The sequence below is a fragment of the Thalassophryne amazonica genome, chromosome 12, assembly GCF_902500255.1.
Source record: "Thalassophryne amazonica chromosome 12, fThaAma1.1, whole genome shotgun sequence".
Lineage (NCBI taxonomy): Eukaryota > Metazoa > Chordata > Actinopteri > Batrachoidiformes > Batrachoididae > Thalassophryne > Thalassophryne amazonica.
This window is the reverse complement of record NC_047114.1, coordinates 12,718,960-12,739,332: the sequence shown is the minus strand read 5'-3', so window position 1 is coordinate 12,739,332 and position 20,373 is coordinate 12,718,960. Positions and strand designations below refer to the sequence as shown.

The 20,373-nt window shown below is 41.2% G+C and overlaps 1 protein-coding gene across 1 annotated transcript in view; it reads left to right on the top strand.

Annotated features, from left to right (window-relative positions):
- Positions 1–20,373, top strand: part of retreg1 (reticulophagy regulator 1) — a 73,051-nt gene that overhangs the window by 7,266 nt on the left and 45,412 nt on the right. Inside the window, exon 3 of the mRNA XM_034183362.1 lies at positions 11,374–11,404. Coding sequence (XP_034039253.1) covers positions 11,374–11,404 — 31 coding nt within the window. The remainder of the gene's footprint in view (positions 1–11,373; positions 11,405–20,373) is intronic.

The following is a 20,373-nucleotide window of genomic DNA, read 5'->3' as shown; positions in this document are numbered from 1 at the left end:
GAACACATGAGAAATTATTAATAGTGACTGACCAGTATTTCACAGATCGGGCCTCTGCGTCCTGACGCCGCGCCTTTTCCCACTCACATCTGGCTGTAGCAGGTGTTTGTTTCCGTGTGACAAACACAGTTATGAGTAGTTGTTGGCGCTCTTTTTTTCTTCTGGGCGACAAGATTCTTATAAACAGATACGCAGAACACAGAACACTGTAAAAAAAAAAGGCATGCAAAATTGGACTAAATACTCCGCGAGAGGTGCTCATGCGACAGGTGAACGGCATTATAGTGAGGGACCACTGTATTCTCTTTTCACGTCAGTAATTCTTGACATGTGGATATTTGCTCGCTCAATTAATAAGACACGCCTAATCTGTCAGATTTCTTTATTTTTTAAATGTATTTCTGTATTTATTTTATTGGGACAACCGAATGGAGATGACAAAACCTGGTTGCAGCACGGGCGAATTAAGGGAATGACGAAACTACAGTTATTATCAATTTCATTGTCTAAAACGATCACACCACATAAAGTTAAGCTCAGCGCTGCTCTGGCTCCAGGCTCGAAGTCTGGAGAAAAAGGCGTGCAGCGCTGTCTTTGCAGTCAGCGCTGTAGCCACGGATCGTGCTCCATAACAATCCCGCAAAAGCGGGATTTGTATTGATTATTATGTAGTATAATCAGGAAAGTGTTATTTATGTTGGCTTGCCTTGGCTTGCCTCTACTGGTGGTTGGCTCTCACTGCGGTATTGTATCACTTCCTGTTCCGGAGCACAGCGGTGTTTTTCTGTATCTGTTAGCTGTTTAATCTGCGCAGTTAGATTGATCTAGTTATCTAGATTACGATTTGTTTCCCAGTGTAATCTTTACGTGCCTTAACTAAAGCACTCCTTCTGCTGAATCACCTCTAAATTATTTACACATTATTCACTTTGCGTATTTTTAGGAATCCGCTAGCTTAGCGCAGCTACTAGAACTTAGCCGATTTAGCATGGCGGCTTCTCCTGTCTCTCCCGCACTTTTCTGCTCTGGGTGTGAAATGTTTAGTTATTCCTCGGCCTCCTTTAGCAGTAACGGTACTTGTAATAAGTGTAGCTTATTCGTAGCTTTGGAGGCCAGGCTGGGCGAATTGGAGACTCGGCTCCGCACCGTGGGAAATTCTACAGCTAGCCAGGCCCCTGTAGTCGGTGCGGACCAAGGTAGCTTAGCCGCCGTTAGTTACCCCCTGGCAGATCCCGAGCAGCCGGGAAAGCAGGCCGACTGGGTGACTGTGAGGAGGAAGCATAGTCCTAAACAGAAGCCCCGTGTACACCGCCAACCCGTTCACATTTCTAACCGTTTTTCCCCACTCGACGACACACCCGCCGAGGATCTAACTCTGGTTATTGGCGACTCTGTTTTGCGAAATGTGAAGTTAGCGACACCAGCAACCATAGTCAATTGTCTTCCGGGGGCCAGAGCAGGCGACATTGAAGGAAATTTGAAACTGCTGGCTAAGGCTAAGCGTAAATTTGGTAAGATTGTAATTCACGTCGGCAGTAATGACACCCGGTTACGCCAATCGGAGGTCACTAAAATTAACATTAAATCGGTGTGTAACTTTGCAAAAACAATGTCGGACTCTGTAGTTTTCTCTGGGCCCCTCCCCAATCAGCCCGGGAGTGACATGTTTAGCCACATGTTCTCCTTGAATTGCTGGCTGTCTGAGTGGTGTCCAAAAAATGAGGTGGGCTTCATAGATAATTGGCAAAGCTTCTGGGGAAAACCTGGTCTTGTTAGGAGAGACGGCATCCATCCCACTTTGGATGGAGCAGCTCTCATTTCTAGAAATCTGGCCAATTTTCTTAAATCCTCCAAACCGTGACTATCCAGGGTTGGGACCAGGAAGCAGAGTTGTAGTCTTACACACCTCTCTGCAGCTTCTCTCCCCCTGCCATCCCCTCATTACCCCATCCCCGTAGAGACGGTGCCTGCTCCCAGACTACCAATAACCAGCAAAAATCTATTTAAGCATAAAAATTCAAAAAAAAAAAATATAGCACCTTCAACTGCACCACAGACTAAAACAGTTAAATGTGGTCTATTAAACATTAGGTCTCTCTCTTCTAAGTCCCTGTTGGTAAATGATATAATAATTGATCAACATATTGATTTATTCTGCCTTACAGAAACCTGGTTACAGCAGGATGAATATGTTAGTTTAAATGAGTCAACACCCCCGAGTCACACTAACTGTCAGAATGCTCGTAGCACGGGCCGGGGCGGAGGATTAGCAGCAATCTTCCATTCCAGCTTATTAATTAATCAAAAACCCAGACAGAGCTTTAATTCATTTGAAAGCTTGTCTCTTAGTCTTGTCCATCCAAATTGGAAGTCCCAAAAACCAGTTTTATTTATTATCTATCGTCCACCTGGTCGTTACTGTGAGTTTCTCTGTGAATTTTCAGACCTTTTGTCTGACTTAGTGCTTAGCTCAGATAAGATAATTATAGTGGGCGATTTTAACATCCACACAGATGCTGAGAATGACAGCCTCAACACTACATTTAATCTATTATTAGACTCTATTGACTTTGCTCAAAAAGTAAATGAGTCCACCCACCACTTTAATCATATCTTAGATCTTGTTCTGACTTATGGTATGGAAATAGAAGACTTAACAGTATTCCCTGAAAACTCCCTTCTGTCTGATCATTTCTTAATAACATTTACATTTACTCTGATGGACTACCCAGCAGTGGGGAATAAGTTTCATTACACTAGAAGTCTTTCAGAAAGCGCTGTAACTAGGTTTAAGGATATGATTCCTTCTTTGTTCTCTAATGCCATATATCAACACAGTGCAGAGTAGCTACCTAAACTCTGTAAGTGAGATAGAGTATCTCGTCAATAGTTTTACATCCTCATTGAAGACAACTTTGGATGCTGTAGCTCCTCTAAAAAAGAGAGCTTTAAATCAGAAGTGCCTGACTCCGTGGTATAACTCACAAACTCGTAGCTTAAAGCAGATAACCCGTAAGTTGGAGAGGAAATGGCGTCTCACTAATTTAGAAGATCTTCACTTAGCCTGGAAAAAGAGTCTGTTGCTCTATAAAAAAGCCCTCCGTAAAGCTAGGACATCTTTCTACTCATCACTAATTGAAGAAAATAAGAACAACCCCAGGTTTCTTTTCAGCACTGTAGCCAGGCTGACAAAGAGTCAGAGCTCTATTGAGCTGAGTATTCCATTAACTTTAACTAGTAATGACTTCATGACTTTCTTTGCTAACAAAATTTTAACTATTAGAGAAAAATTACTCATAACCATCCCAAAGACGTATCGTTATCTTTGGCTGCTTTCAGTGATGCCGGTATTTGGTTAGACTCTTTCTCTCCGATTGTTCTGTCTGAGTTATTTTCATTAGTTACTTCATCCAAACCATCAACATGTTTATTAGACCCCATTCCTACCAGGCTGCTCAAGGAAGCCCTACCATTATTTAATGCTTCGATCTTAAATATGATCAATCTATCTTTGTTAGTTGGCTATGTACCACAGGCTTTTAAGGTGGCAGTAATTAAACCATTACTTAAAAAGCCATCACTTGACCCAGCTATCTTAGCTAATTATAGGCCAATCTCCAACCTTCCTTTTCTCTCAAAAATTCTTGAAAGGGTAGTTGTAAAACAGCTAACTGATCATCTGCAGAGGAATGGTCTATTTGAAGAGTTTCAGTCAGGTTTTAGAATTCATCATAGTACAGAAACAGCATTAGTGAAGGTTACAAATGATCTTCTTATGGCCTCGGACAGTGGACTCATCTCTGTGCTTGTTCTGTTAGACCTCAGTGCTGCTTTTGATACTGTTGACCATAAAATTTTATTACAGAGATTAGAGCATGCCATAGGTATTAAAGGCACTGCGCTGCGGTGGTTTGAATCATATTTGTCTAATAAATTACAATTTGCAGATGATACCCAGCTTTATCTATCCATGAAGCCAGAGGACACACACCAATTAGCTAAACTGCAGGATTGTCTTACAGACATAAAGACATGGATGACCTCTAATTTCCTGCTTTTAAACTCAGATAAAACTGAAGTTATTGTACTTGGCCCCACAAATCTTAGAAACATGGTGTCTAACCAGATCCTTACTTTGGATGGCATTACCCTAACCTCTAGTAATACTGTGAGAAATCTTGGAGTCATTTTTGATCAGGATATGTCATTCAAAGCGCATATTAAACAAATATGTAGGACTGCTTTTTTGCATTTACGCAATATCTCTAAAATCAGAAAGGTCTTGTCTGAGTGATGCTGAAAAACTAATTCATGCATTTATTTCCTCTAGGCTGGACTATTGTAATTCATTATTATCAGGTTGTCCTAAAAGTTCCCTAAAAAGCCTTCAGTTAATTCAAAATGCTGCAGCTAGAGTACTGACGGGGACTAGAAGGAGAGAGCATATCTCACCCATATTGGCCTCTCTTCATTGGCTTCCTGTTAATTCTAGAATAGAATTTAAAATTCTTCTTCTTACTTATAAGGTTTTGAATAATCAGGTCCCATCTTATCTTAGGGACCTCGTAGTACCATATCACCCCAATAGAGCGCTTCGCTCTCAGACTGCAGGCTTACTTGTAGTTCCTAGGGTTTGTAAGAGTAGAATGGGAGGCAGAGCCTTCAGCTTTCAGGCTCCTGTCCTGTGGAACCAGCTCCCAATTCAGATCAGGGAGAAAAACACCCTCTCTACTTTTAAGATTAGGCTTAAAACTTTCCTTTTTGCTAAAGCTTATAGTTAGGGCTGGATCAGGTGACCCTGAACCATCCCTTAGTTATGCTGCTATAGACGTAGACTGCTGGGGGGTTCCCATGATGCACTGTTTCTTTCTCTTTTGCTCTGTATACACCACTCTGCATTTAATCATTAGTGATCGATCTCTGCTCCCCTCCACAGCATGTCTTTTTCCTGGTTCTCTCCCTCAGCCCTAACCAGTCCCAGCAGAAGACTGCCCCTCCCTGAGCCTGGTTCTGCTGGAGGTTTCTTCCTGTTAAAAGGGAGTTTTTCCTTCCCACTGTAGCCAAGTGCTTGCTCACAGGGGGTCGTTTTGACCGTTGGGGTTTTACATAATTATTGTATGGCCTTGCCTTACAATATAAAGCGCCTTGGGGCAACTGTTTGTTGTGATTTGGCGCTATATAAAAAAAATTGATTGATTGATTGATTGATGTAATATATGCTTTGATTTGTATAATGGCACTGTTTATCATGTTGATCATCTTCATTTTTATGTGGATTCCAGCGCTGGTTCATTTTGGTGTATAATTTACGCCACCTCTCGACCTGGTGTATATTTTTAGCACAGCGTACGCCAACGACCACATTGATAAATGTCAAGTAGCGCAGCCGTCTTGGCGTACACCCCATATATGCTCAAATATCGCCGTACGCAACATTGATACATGAGGCCCATTGTGTGTGCAAGAGACCAAGTGGAAGGGAAGTAAGAGCAGGAGCATCGGCGGTGGGTTCAAGTTGTTGAACCATGGTGAGGACAGGAAGAGAAATGATGTTGGGGTCATTTTAACAACAATAACAACATTATGTTAAAAGTGTGTTGGAGGTTATTTTTTTATTTTTTTATTTTATTTATTTTCATTTATATAGCGCCAGATCACAACAGAGTTGCCTCAAAGCGCTTCACACAGGTAAGGTCTAACCTTACCAACCCCCAGAGCAACAGTGGTAAGGAAAAATTCCCTCTGAGGAAGAAACCTCAAGCAGACCAGACTCAAAGGGGTGACCCTCTGCTTGGGCCATGCGACAAAACATAAATTACAGAACAATTCACGGACGAATATACAAGAAATGCTATTGGCGCACAGGACAGGAGGATCTCCAACACAAACACAACTCCCATCTCTGGATCGAGCTGCACCTTAAACAGAGAGAAAAAACAGAATCGGGCATCAGAAAGATAAGAAATACTGTATAATTTGTCAGCATTAAACAACAAGAAAAACAGAGAAATACTAAGGTGATCGCTGGCCACTAGCCCTAAACTTCACTAAAAGACCCAGAATTTAGGTAAAGTTGAGGCCGCAGCCCGCTCCAATTACTAATAAAATGAATTAAAAGAGTAAAAAGCGTAAAACAAAACTGTACAAGTATGCTAGCCATACGAAAGGGAGAATAAGTACGTCTTAAGTCTGGACTTGAAAGTGTCCACAGAATCTGTCTGTTTAATTGACGCAGGGAGATCATTCCACAGAACAGGGGCACGATAAGAGAAAGTTCTGTGACCCGCAGACTTCTTATTCACCTTAGGGACACAAGGTAGTCCTGCACCCTGAGAACGTAAAGCCCGGGCCGGTACATAAGGTTTAATTAGGTCAGCTAGGTAGGAGGGTGCCAGTCCATGAATAATTTTATAGGTTAGTAGCAGAACCTTAAAATCTGATCTCACTGGGATAGGAAGCCAGTGAAGGGATGCCAAAATGGGTGTAATGTGGTCGAACTTTCTGCTTCATGTCAAAAGTCTGGCTGCAGCATTTTGAACCAATTGGAGACCCCTAATGCTAGACTGCGGTAAACCAGAAAGTAGAACATTGCAGTAGTCCAATCTAGAAGAGATAAATGCATGGATCAGGGTCTCAGCATCAGCCATAGACAGGGTGGGACGAATCCTGACGAATATTTCGCAGGTGGAAGAAAGCAGTCCTAGTAATATTTCTAATGTGGAGGCCAAAGGACAACGAAGGATCAAAATTACCCCAAGGTTCTTCACTTTGTCAGTGTGATGTATGACACACGAGCCGAGGCTGAGCATTAACTGGTCAAATTAATGCCGATGTCTCACTGGACCAAGAACCATCATTTCAGTCTTATCAGAGTTTAAAAGTAGGAAGTTTCTAGACATCCAACTTCTCACTGCTGCAAGGCAATCTTCTAAGGATTTTATGTGAACGAGATTACCAGCAGTTATCGGCATGTATAACTGAGTATCATCTGCATAGCAGTGAAAGGTAATCCCAAAACGCCACAATATGTGCCCAAGGGGTGCTATATAAAGGGAGAAAAGCAGGGGGCCTAAGACAGACCCCTGTGTAACCCCAAATTTCATGTCACTAAGGTTAGAGGTAGTGTTACTGTACAAAACACAGTGAGAACGACTGGGCAAGTATGACGTCAGCCATGCAAGGGCACTCCCAGTAATCCCAAAATGATTTTCCAGCCTATCAAGTAGAATATGATGATCCACTGTATCAAATGCAGCACTGAGATCTAACAGCAACAGAACCGTACTGGTGTCCGAATCCTTTGTAAGCAGAAGATCATTCACCACTTTAGTGAGAGCCGTCTCTGTGGAATGATATTTTCTAAAAGCAGACTGCAGTGGCTCAAAGAGATTATTCTCAGTAAGTAAGTAAGTAAGTAAACTTTTATTTATATAGCGCTTTTCACAGACAGGGGTCACAAAGCGCTTTACAAGGTAAAACAATAAAAATATACAGTAAAAATACACACTCAGTACTAAAAGATTATTGGCCATGAAAAGCCTGTTTAAAAAATAAAGTCTTTAGTTGCTTTTTGAACATCTCAACAGAGTCCAGGGATCGCAGGGACAGAGGGAGTTCGTTCCAGAGACGAGGCGCTACGGCTTTAAAAGATCGGTCTCCTCGAGTTTTAAAGGAGGTTCGAGGAACCATCAACAGGTTCTGACCTAAAGATCTGAGGCTGCGGGCTGAGGTGTAAGGCTGAATCAAGTCAGCAATGTAATCAGGAGCCTGACCATGTAGTGCTCTGAAAGTCAAAACCAAGATTTTAAAACTAATTCTGGAGGCAACAGGGAGCCAGTGGAGGGATTCCAAGATAGGCGTGATGTGGGCTCTCCTGTCGGTGTGGGTCAGAAGCCTTGCAGCAGAGTTCTGGACATACTGCAACCGATTTATCTCCTTCTTACCCAGGCAAGTGAACAGGCTGTTGCAATAGTCCAACCGCATGGAGACAAAGGCATGGATGAGTTCCTCTAATTCTTTCTGTGACACCAATTGTTTAAGTTTGGTGATATTTCGCAGTTGAAAGAAGCAATTCTTCACAAGCTTGCTTGCGTGCTGAGCAAGAGACATTCCGTTTTTTCAGAGTTCAGTTGCAGACGGTTTCCATTAAGCCACTTCTTCACCTGTGACAGGCAGTCAAATAAAGAGTTCAATTTGTGGACTTCTGAAATCTTAAAGGAACAGTACAGTTGTAAGTCGTCCGCAAACAGGTGGTAGGAAATATCCCTGAAGCCCTGAATCAACTGGCCGAGGGGAAGGACATACAACTGAAACAGCAGTGGCCCCAAAACAGAACCTTGCGGGACACCATACTGTAAAACAGTTGTTTTCGATAGTTTATGGCCAGCCAACACACTAAAGGTCCTCTCCTCCAAGTATGAGGCAAACCACTTCAGCACGGACCCCGACAACCCTACCAGATCGCGCAGCCGGTTGATCATAATGCTGTGGTCGACGGTGTCGAAGGCTGCGGACAGGTCTAGCAGGACTAGGACCGTGCATCTTCCTTTGTCAGCCATCATCATGATATCACTAGACACTCTCAGTAGTGCGGTCTCGGTGGAGTGGTGTTTCCGAAAGCCTGACTGAAAAGTGTCATAGATGTTGTGCATCTCAAGGAAAGACGTTAGTTGTTTTGCGACCACTTTTTCCAGTATTTTTGCTAGAAAGGGGAGCTTCGATATTGGCCAGAAATTCTTAAGCTCAGACTGGTCCAAGTTAGGCTTTTTGAGTCTTGGTTCCACCACAGCATGTTTAAATGAGCTCAGAAAGAGACCGGATGACAGGGACATGTTGAACATTTTCATGACCCATGGCCCGATTGAGTCAAAAGTATCTAAGAAAAGCTTGGAGGGAAGGACATCAAATGGGCATGAGGTCAGGTTCATTTTAGTTGCAACTGCTCCAATGTCTTCTAGTGACACTCGGTTGAAAGACGACCAGACCTGTAGTGGCAGTTCAGGCCGGACTGGGCCAGACCACAAGGGGTCAGTAAAGGCATTTTTTATGTGTCTGACCTTATCAACAAAGAACTCCAAGAGGTCAGTGCCATCTGCTTTACAAAACTCAGAGGTTGCAGAGGCAGCATGGGACACGAGAGAGTTAATTGTGTTAAAAAGCACCTTTGGATTTCCCTTATTGGACATTATCAGGCGATGGAAATATTTAGATCTTGCCTCTCTTAATGCATTATTTAACATGGAAATAAGGTCCCTGAGATGTAGCCTATGGACCTCAAGGTGCATGGATTTCCACAAGCGCTCCGTTTTCCGACACAGTCTTCTTAACTCCAAGATACTGTAATTTATCCACGGACATGACTTCTCACGGACATTAATTGTTTTGAAAGGGGCCACCAAGTCCAATAATGTGGCACAGTGAGAGTTAAAATGATGCATAAGATCATTGACATCCGTACAGTCATTATAAGATAGTCTACGAGCTGCTGTGACACCACTTTTTCCAGAATTTTAGAGAAAAATGATAGATTGGATATTGGCCGATAGTTTTTCAATACACTAGGGTCAAGATTAGGTTTCTTAAGTAATGGTTTAATCACTGCAGATTTGAAACATTTAGGAACAGATCCAGAAGTTAAAGAAAGATTAATAATTTCTACCACAGTTGGTCCAAGAGTGGGCCACAGGTCCTTAAACAGTTTTGTTGGTATAGGATCAAATAAACATGTTGTGCTTTTTGTTGACATTGAGTTTTGTCAGCATGCCTAGTGAGATACTGTAAATCTAGGTAATACCTCAGTAGTGGAAGCTTGTCTTTGTGGTGTATTCAATTAAATATAGTTTTTAAGAGGATTTGCAAATCATTACTTTCTCAGCTTTTGCAGCTTTACTAGCAAGTTAGAACCCCTATATCATTAAGTTAGAATTTTGTACATTTTCGCTTGTAGCCCAGCATCATTTTACAAAATGTGATATGAACCGGTGTAATGCCTAAAATCAAACACAAAGTTGAATAAGTAAAACTATAAACTGTCCGTATTAGGCGGTGCTAAATACTAAATAGTTGGGCTAATCCCTAGATCAATCGAGGGGGGGAAGAAAAAAGGAAAAATGGAGAAGCACTCTCATTGAAATTGTAGCTCTAATCCGGTATTCCCTTGGAAACACCTTAATTTAAATGAAACTAGTCATTTTTATCCACCCCCCCCCCCCCCCCCAAAAAAAAACCATGTTAGTGACAGTGCAGTATTAGCGCCAGGGCTAACTCAGCATAATAATCTAATAATAACTACTACCGATCAAGGAAAAAAAAGGTAAATAAACAAATTTTGAAAAAGTTAAAAATAAGAAACTTCTAGCCCAGGCACAGTCAGGTCTAACCAGCTGACAGGAAATTCAGCTCTTCCCGGTGCTCCGTTGAAATTGTGCCATGAAGGTGGAGGCCTCAACGGGTGATGCGAATCTCTTCCTCGTGCCACCCTCCAGAGTGATCTACAAACGGGCCGGGAAGAGAAGAGACGGTTGTAAAGAGAGTTTGTAGAGATCCGCCATCACTGACTGATACATAGCTTGCTCGCCCGCGACTTCTGGAGTATAATCTTCAAAAATCTGAATCGATGATCCCCGGTAGCTTAGACTCCCTCATCTCTTACAAGCCTTGCAGATGATCAGTCCCTTCGTCTGGTAGCGGTGGAGTCGTAGAATCACCGGCCTGGGACGAGCGCCAGGCTGAGGTTCTGGAAGATTCTGGAAGCCAATTATCCTGATATTTTTGCTGCAGCTGTCAAGATTGATGGTTGTAGCTGTTAGCTTACTATTGCTATCAGCTAATGCTGAACACTTCTCCTTGACTGCTTGAATTTTGGTCCTGTAGTTCAGCATGCGATTCCAAAGTGTTAATTTGCCGGCCGTGGCCTGTTATCGGCAGCTGTATTTTTTTTTGAGCCTCAGTTCCAGTGCGGTGAACGATACTTTAAAGTCAGCTGCGATGCTCGCTCAATGGTCTTCTGGCATGGCGGCTATGCTACTTAGCGTCATGCTGTTGTCCGTCGAGGAAGCGCCCGCTTCGTTCTTTTTAGGCGCTGTAGATGACTTTGACATATCTCTGGGGATAAATAAAAGTCTAATAATAACTTTCCGCTTCAAGTCGATTGGGGATTTTAAAAAAGAATGTAGTTTTAGAAGTTGTCGCTGCAAGAGACCAAGATGACGCTGCCTTCACATGTTCGCCCAGACTGGAAGTCTAGTGACTGTAAGGTTTAAATTGATTTATTTTTTCCTTCTGCAGCTCCAAATCCAACAAACACAGAGACTGAGTGAAGAGGAATTGCATTGTATTAATTATGGTGTTATTTCTGTATTTTTTTCCCCACAGGTGCTCACTTGTGGTGCAGCATCACAACAAGGTAAGATCCAAAACGGCATCTGAGGGTTTTTAATTCTAACGTGAGTCGCTGCTTGGAGTCATCATGACGGTTTTAAAACTCTACAAACATGTTTGAAAGTGTCCATATTTACTCAACAGGTTTCTGATAACTGACTAATTACAAACATTGGCAGTTTCAGATTAAAGGTTTGTGAAAATACTTTTATTGTGAAGCACATTCAGGTGAGATGTTGTCAGCTGCAACTTTACACATTATTGTGAATGTCAAGGAAAAAATAATTTCTAATTCATAAATCTGCGTATTTATTTTAATTGAATTGAAGATTTATTTTGAACATAACAAAAGAAAAAATAAAACAACAGACAACGTAAAATTAAAGTTAGTTCAAAAAGGAGCGAGAAGAAGTCGAAACTTATCTAATCCCACCCCTTCTAGGGAGAAGGGGTGGGATGATTTATATATCAATCCCTGTTTCCTTAAAAATACGACTATTGACAGTCATGATGATAATAATAATACGAGGTCTGTTAGAAAAGTATCGGACCTTTTTATTTTTTCAAAAACCTGATGGATTTGAATCGTGTGCTTGCATGAGCCAACCTTGAACGTTCGTGCGCATGTGTGAACTTTTTCGCGCCTGTCGATTGCATCATTTTCTGGTAAGCAGCCTTTGTGTGAGGTGTGTGCAGTGCGCTCGGCGGATTTTTATTTCAAGGAAAAAGACAGAACGACTGGAGCAGCGCCGCATCAAATCTTGCCAGAAACTGGGCGACAGCCAGGTGGAAACCATTGATTCATGATTCAGACGGCTTTCAGTGACTTTTTAGTTGTGTGACTATCCGAGAAATTGTGGAAGAGGTGGGCATGTCACAGCATGTCCTGTGAGACTTCAACATGGAGGCGGTTTTGCTCCGCCGTCAGCAGCAGCATGAATTTCACCGCCACTCTTTTCATGGCCAAATCTTCTGTCACAGTGGAATCTACCGAAAAAGTGCTGGTGTCCACCTCTTCCGCAATTTTTCGGACAGTCACACGACGGTCCAGCATCACCACAGCATTCACTTTGGAAATGATCTGGTCATTTCAGCATGTTGATGGCCGACCGGAGCGCAGCGCGCTCTCCACCGTTGTGCGGACGTCTTTAAACTGGTTGTAAAGCCGTCTGAATCATCCGAATGGTTTCCACCTGGCTGTCGCCCAGTTTCTGGCAAAATTTGATGCGGCGCTGCTCCAGTCGTTCCGTCTTTTTCCTTGAAATGAAAAAAACGCCGAGCGCACAACACACACCTAATAATGATACAGTAATACAATACAATTTTAGAAAAAAGACATAAAGAACCCGACAAAACAAAACACAACAGAAAAGACAGACCCAACTAACAATGAACATAAATAAATCCATAAAACAAATACAGAAATAAATAATCATTAACAGTTTCCTGTGAACACCTAGTGGCTCTGACACTTCCTCCCTGTATCCCATGAAAACACATTCTTTATATTTTGTTTTAAACTGTATTATGAATGACCTGAAGAATAGTGATTTCATTGAACTCATATAGTTATTACCCCAAATTTCTACGCAGTAATTGAAATACGGTAAGACAATGGAACAGTATAAGATGCAGAGTGATTTATGATCCAGAACATGCTTTGCTTTGTTTAACACTGAAATGTTTCTTGCTACTTTGGTTTGTATATATTTTATGTGTGGTTTCCAACTGATTTTCTCATCTATTATTACCCCAAGGAATTTATTTTCATTAACCCTGTATCTTCATTAGGGGAGGTGATGGTCTAGTGGTTAAGGTGTTGGGCTTGATTCCAGAAGATCATGGGTTCAAATCCCCGCCTGACTGGAAAATTACTAAAGGCCCTTGGGCAAGGCCTTTAATCCCCTATTGCTCCCGGTGTGTAGTGAGCACCTTGTATGGCAGCACCCTGACATCGGGGTGAATGTGAGGCATAATTGTAAAGCGCTTTGAGCGTCTGATGCAGATGGAAAAGCGCTATATAAATGCAGTCCATTTACCATTTAACCCTTTCAGTCTGCACCCCATCTATCTGTATTCGTACTTGCTCATTGGTTCTGCAGTTCCCAAATAACATTAGTTTTGTTTTATTTAAGTTCAATGACAATTTGTTTTGGTCAAACCATATTTTCAATTTGTTAATTTCTTCAGTGATTTCTTCTACCATTTCTTTTAAATTCTCCCCACAACAGAAAATATACATGCCATCATCAAACAACACCAGTAGAGTATCTGTGACACCTTACAAATATCATTAATATACAATATATAATAGTTTGGGCCCTAACACTGACCCCTGTGGTACCCCACAAACAATGTCCAAACATTCAGAACTGACATCACCCATCTTAACAAACTGCTGTCTCTGTTGTAAATAGTTTCTAACCCAGTCTGATACAATACCTCTGATGCAATATCTTTCTAGTTTTCTAATTAATATTTCATGGTTAATTGTGTCAAAGGCTTTCTTAATGTCAATAAATATTCCAACTGTGTATTTCTTTTGTTCAGTGGCTTTTGTGATCTCTTCAATTGCTTGTATTATTGCTAATGATGTTCTACTGTTTGATCTAAAACCATATTGATTATCGGAGAGTAATTTGTGCTTTTCAGTGAATATATCCAATCTATTATTAGAGTTTTTCCAGTATTTTGGAAAATTGTGGAAGTAAAGACACAGATCTGTAGTTGTCGAAATGATGCTTGTTCCCAGTTTTATACAGTGGAATGACTTTAGCTGTTTTCATCTTGTTTGGGAATGAACCAGTTTGAAATGATAAATTACAGATGTATGTTAAAGGTTTTGAGATCCCTTCAATGACCTCTTTTACTGATGTCATATCAATGTCATTATAATCAGTTGATGTTTTGTTTTTACATTTTTTAACAATATCTAGTATTTCTTTCTCCTCCACTGCTTTGAGAAACATTGTATTATAATTTCGTTCTATCAGTACATCCATGTTTTTCCCAACTGTCCCTGCATCAGAGATTTTTTTCCTGCAAGATCAGGTCCCACATTTACAAAAAATTTATTTAGATTGTCAGCCACATCATTGTTATTACAAATTACATTACCCTCATCAATAAAATACTCAGGATATTGTAACTGTTTAGAAGTACTTCTTATAATGCTGTTTAGTATACCCCACATTCCCTTTATAATATGTTTGTTATTATCTAATAATGTCTTATAATAATGCTTTTTGCTAAACCCTATGATATTTGTTAAGTTATTTCTATATCATTTATATTTATTTTCTGTCTCTTTAGATCTCAGTCTTATGAATTCTCTGTATAGCGCATTTTTCTTCTTGTAGGTGTTTTGTAAACGTTTTGTGATCCATGGACAGTTGCCATACTTCAGTCTTCTTGTGTATTTTTTAATTGGACACCTTTTGTCACATAATTGCTTAAATGCCTTCAGAAATATTTCATATGCATTGTCCACTCATTGTTCTTGGTATACTGCTTCCCAGTTTTGCGCTAATAATTTATTCCTGAATGCGTTTATTGATTCCCCTGACCTTATTCTTCAATATTCTTTTAGATTATTTTTCTTTCTCTTGGTGTGGTTGTAATCATAGATGATAAAGACTGGTAGATGATCACTGATGTCATTAATTAGAATACCACTTATTGTTTTATCCTCAAGTTCGTTAGTGTATATGTTGTCAATCAAGGTGGCACAGTTGAGGGTGATTCTGGTTGGTCTGGTGATTTTTGGAAATAGACTCATACTATACATTGCACCGATAAAGTCATCTGATGTACTATCCTGATATGGATTTAATATATCAATGTTGAAATCACCACATATGAAAACGATTTTGTTGCTTTGTTTTGCAAATGCACCCTGTATCCATTCCCTGAAAGTATCAGTATTTGTACCTGGTGTCCTGTATATGCAGCTAACTATAATATTCCTTTTCTTTTCGTCACACATTTCAATAGTTATACATTCTAGTAAGTTACCACAGTTGTCATGCTTACAATCACACTGTAGCTCGTTTTTATCCACATATATGGCAACTCCTCTACCACCTTTGTTTTTTCTGTCTATATTCTTTAATTCATATCCTTCCAGCTCAAAGTCCATTCCTTTTTCTGTATTGATCCAGGTTTCTGATACAGCAATTACACCAAATGGCTGTGAAAAGGCTTCTGCTGTTGAAATCGATAATTGATAATTGATCCATTGATGTAATGTTCTGGTTAAATTGTTCGTCACTGTAGTAGGTGCAGTTGTTAATGCCAGATGATGATGATCATTTATCCTCTCAGTTAAGTGCTTAATATTGTTTTTAGATAAAGATGAATGACATCCGCTGGTGTGTGTCATGGTTGTTACCTAATCGTCCAGTTCATGTTGATCATTGGTATTTTTCCAGCTCCTCCGTCCTCCTGATGTCCAGCACTTTGTCTTGTGGCCGGTTCAGTTTTACAGTTGCTCATCCATGTGTTCATTATTTTTGCCCTGCTTCCTCAGGTAGCGTGCTTTTCTGGCTGTGTCAGCGATGTATTTCGTTAGATGGTCATTCATGAAAACATTTGTTCCCTTTAAGTTTCTCCCCTGTTTCAGCAGAGCCAACTTGTGTTTCCTGGTAATGAATCTTGTGATGATAGCTGGCTTGTTGGTGGCACTTTTCCTGGGCAGCAGGTGACACACCAGCAACAAACGTTTCAAACAGGAAACAGGATTTGGAAGAGCTTCACAAAACTAGACGCAGGCAAACAACATACATCATGATGTGTGTGTGTGTGTTTTGAAAAAACTTTACAATAGAAGTGTATTTGTTTGTTCAACCTGTTTGTGGTTTTACACATAAAGCTGCTGATCACAGATGAATATTTGCTTTTTTGAATCTGGTCCACTAGCTGAGTTCTGACTCGGTTAGCCTGGTCTGGCTTGCGTCCCAGTCTGCTCTGGTATAAGTCCAGAGATTACAGCAGGCGGCGGCAGGGTACTGGTGGGGAGTCAGGTGATGGGTGTCACGGTCACACTGCTGCGTGATTTTGAGTATTTGTGCATGGAGGTGGAGGGGTGCAGTGTGTGTTACTGGGCGCTGGTTCTGACAGCTCACTGGGCTTCAGCGGCAGTGACGGGGATTTTCAGGCGCCAGGCTGGATGTGACATATCAGTGTTACGTAACACGTGCTGTGATTCCAGGTCAGAACATGTTTGTGACCATGCAGACATACAACAGTCCATGAACCAAGCACTTAATGAGACCAAGCAACACGTACAGCTCAGCCTCAGGGTAACATGACTGACAAAATGTACAGTGGCCATCCCAGGTCATCCCAGGGTGGCAGCTGTAGCAAGGTAGGAGTCAAAGAAGAATTACACAGGGGTTAAAATTGAAAAATGCTCCAGTCGTATTGAAAACTACACCACATTATTTGTCTGATCATAACAATTCCAAAAAGGTATAGTTTGGACTATCGATGGCTGAATGTTGTGTGGTTAAAAACAGCAAAAATGGTGAGTTGAAAAGGTCAGTTTCAGTTTGTACAGGGGTCAAAAGTTAAAGTTGTTTATTTTGGTAAAAAGGGATGATTGGAGCTAGGGTTGGGTATCGAAAACCGGTTCTTCTATGGTATCGTTAAGAAATTATTCGATTCACCGATATCAATAGTCTTTTTGCTTAACGATTCCCTTATCGGTCCTTCAGAACGGCCGTTGTTTTTGAGGGTGTTTGTTGGGAAAATGATCATTTCTCTACGTTGATTGCAGATCCTGCAGCGGCTCTGTGATCAACCGCTTCTGCAGCGCGACTCCACTTTGAAGCATGAACCAATGAAGCAGTGCTTCGATTCGCTGGCCTGTTGGTTCTTTGTTTTATTTCACTTTATCTTAATTTTTCCCCACTAAAACCTTAAAGAGCATATGTCTGTGAGTATATACCCTTTTATTTTAAACCGACATGTTCTTCTGAAACAGGTGATAGATGTATTTTATAACTTAAAAACGGGGCCATTGCTAATGTGTTAGCATGTCTACGACGCAAGGCTTTTAAACAAACAGAGAGAAGTTTCATTGCCTGTTCACTATATTGATCACTGATCAATTAGTGAGCACCATTTTTAAGAGATGCACCAGCACCAGTGTGACAACTGGCACAGATATGTGAGAAACGTGTTAGTCATGCTGGTAAGGATGGAGTCCAGTAACACGAGCGTGTGTGTGTGTTTTTATGATGCTGACTTTGGGGACGTGGCTGTGCAGCTGTTTGTTCCCACAACAAACTCCAAAACATTGTGAAAGAGGAGTGAGGTTTGTGTGCGAGGAGCAGGCGAAACGACACAACAGCTGTTTGACCGCTACCACAGCCAATTTAGAGCCGCGACACCAAGCATCCCAACCAATCACACCGCAGGAAACAGCCTATGGGCGTCAGAGGGCGGCACCTGATTGGATGGAGAGCTGCAGGGAAACAAAACAACAAACCGACTGTAAGAGATTCAGTGTGGTTAGTTAAAGGAAAAGAAAACCCACTGATAAAATACAGCTGGAAATATAGACTGTGCTATAAACTAACGATTAATGTGTATCAATGAAGATAATGAGCTCTTACAACTGAAATATCTGCCTCCAAAAGTTGGCATTTGTTGTATTCCACAGAGCAAGATGGTCTTCAACAACAAATTTTCAATTTCAATTTTTCAATTTATTTTCATTTATATAGCGCCAAATCACAACAGAGTTGCCTCAAGGCGCTTCACACAAGTAAAGTCTAACCTTACAAACCCCCAGAGCAGCGGTGTTAAGGAAAAGCTCCCTCTGATGAAGAAACCTCAAGCAGACCAGACTCAAAGTGGTGAGCCTCTGCTTGGGCCATGCTAGACATAAATTACAGAACAATTTACAAAACAAATACACAGGAAAAGCTGTTGATGCACAGGAGGGTCTCCAGCACAAATACCACACTCATCTCTGGATGGAGCTGCACCTTAAACAGAGAGAAAAAAACAGAATCAAGTGTCAGAAAGACAAAAAATACTGTATAATTTGTCAGCATTAAACAACAAGAAAAACAGGAAATACGAAGTTGATCGCCGGCCACTAGCTCTAAGCTTCACTAAAAGACCCAGAATTTAAGTAAAGTTGAGGCTGCGGCATTTACAGAATTTGTGATACTGTCAAAGCATCACACCACGCAAGGTAGAATACTTTTAATTTTGAACGACGCCATTTCTGTTCTAGACCTCTAGCCTCATGCTTGGTCATGCAGGTAATCGTTGAACCAAGGTGACTGTGGTTTTTTTTTGGGGGGGGGGGGGGGTGCAGTTTTAACAAAGGTGGTGCAATCATGTCGAGTGTAGTTTTGAGTACTGAGTTTAAACTATCCACAAGACTGTATTTGCCAAATGTGATGCAAAGACATCAGGCAGTCTAGCTTCAGCCTTCAGTCTAGGTTCAGTCTTAGTTGAGGAGTTGATGCATCACCGTAGTGATAAATAAGGTTGTTGTTCCACAAAACACGGCAGCGAAACTTAATAAGTGAGTGATCAGAGACCATTGATGTAAGAGGCATGATGTCAATATTCGTGACAGCAATACCACGTGCGAGAACCAAATCCAGGATATTTCCACTAATGTACGTTGAGTCCTGAATGCATTGCCGAAATCCTAATGCATCCACAATTTCCATAAATGATTTGCAGAGGGGATCAGAAGGCTTATTTATATGAACGTTAAAGTCACCAGTGATCAGAATGTTATCTGCACTCGTTGACAGGTTAGAGATGAATGACCTCTGTAATTGCAAACAAAGGCTACTGTACCAAATATTAACATTGATTTTCACAGGTGTTCAAATACTTATTTGCAGCAGTAACATACAAATAAATTATTTTAAAAAAATCATACATTGTGATTTCTGGATTATTTTTTTTTTTTAGATTATGTCTCTCACAGTGGACATGCACCCAAGATGAAAGTTTCAGACCCCTCCATGATTTCTAAGTGGGAGAACTTGCAAAATTGCAGGATGTTCAAATACTTATTGTCCTCACTGTAACTTGGGCAAACCGGAACTGGTGTTTGTTTACATGTTAACTGTTTCTACTTTCTACGAGGCTTAGAGACATAAACAGCAGCTGTCACGACTCAAACGAGGCAACATTACAATCCTGCTGTCTACAAATCTAGAGAGGTGAGAGGACGACATGAAGAAGTTGCCTAAGATAACATACGGTAGCAAGCTCTGAGCCGTATTAGGACCACAGTAATAAGGTCGGTCCCGTTCTGTTAAAAGAGGTCTTGAGATAAACTTATTTACCTTAAGGCAGACGTAGAGTCTAGATCACTGAGCCTGGGTTTGAGTTTCAACATCAGGTGAAATAAGCAGTCAGTGTTCATGGATCACAGGTCAAGGCAGATCACCAGGTGGGTAACTTTTGTTAACACTAATAGGCCCAGAGAGCCAACTTTAGTCTGCAGTGAAAATACCCCCAAAAGCCCCTTTCACACCGGGGCTGCTTCAAGTTGCTTCATGTGGGTCATGACGACGTAGGAATGTCTGCGTCAGGTGCTCGCAGTGGGGGGTGGGGGTGCGGGTGGGGCAGTGAGTACGCAGAGTCTGTCTGGAGGTCCTCTGCACAGAGAAATCAGAGTGCCTAGTTCGGCTGCAGCCATACTGCACTCCGATTTCTCTTCTAGTTTAACAAGGTAAGATCCAAAACGGCATCTGAGGGTTTTTAATTCTAACGTGAGTCGCTGCTTGGAGTCATCATGACGGTTTTAAAACTCTACAAACATGTTTGAAAGTGTCCATATTTACTCAACAGGTTTCTGATAACTGACTAATTACAAACATTGGCAGTTTCAGATTAAAGGTTTGTGAAAATACTTTTATTGTGAAGCACATTCAGGTGAGATGTTGTCAGCTGCAACTTTACACATTATTGTGAATGTCAAGGAAAAAATAATTTCTAATTCATAAATCTGCG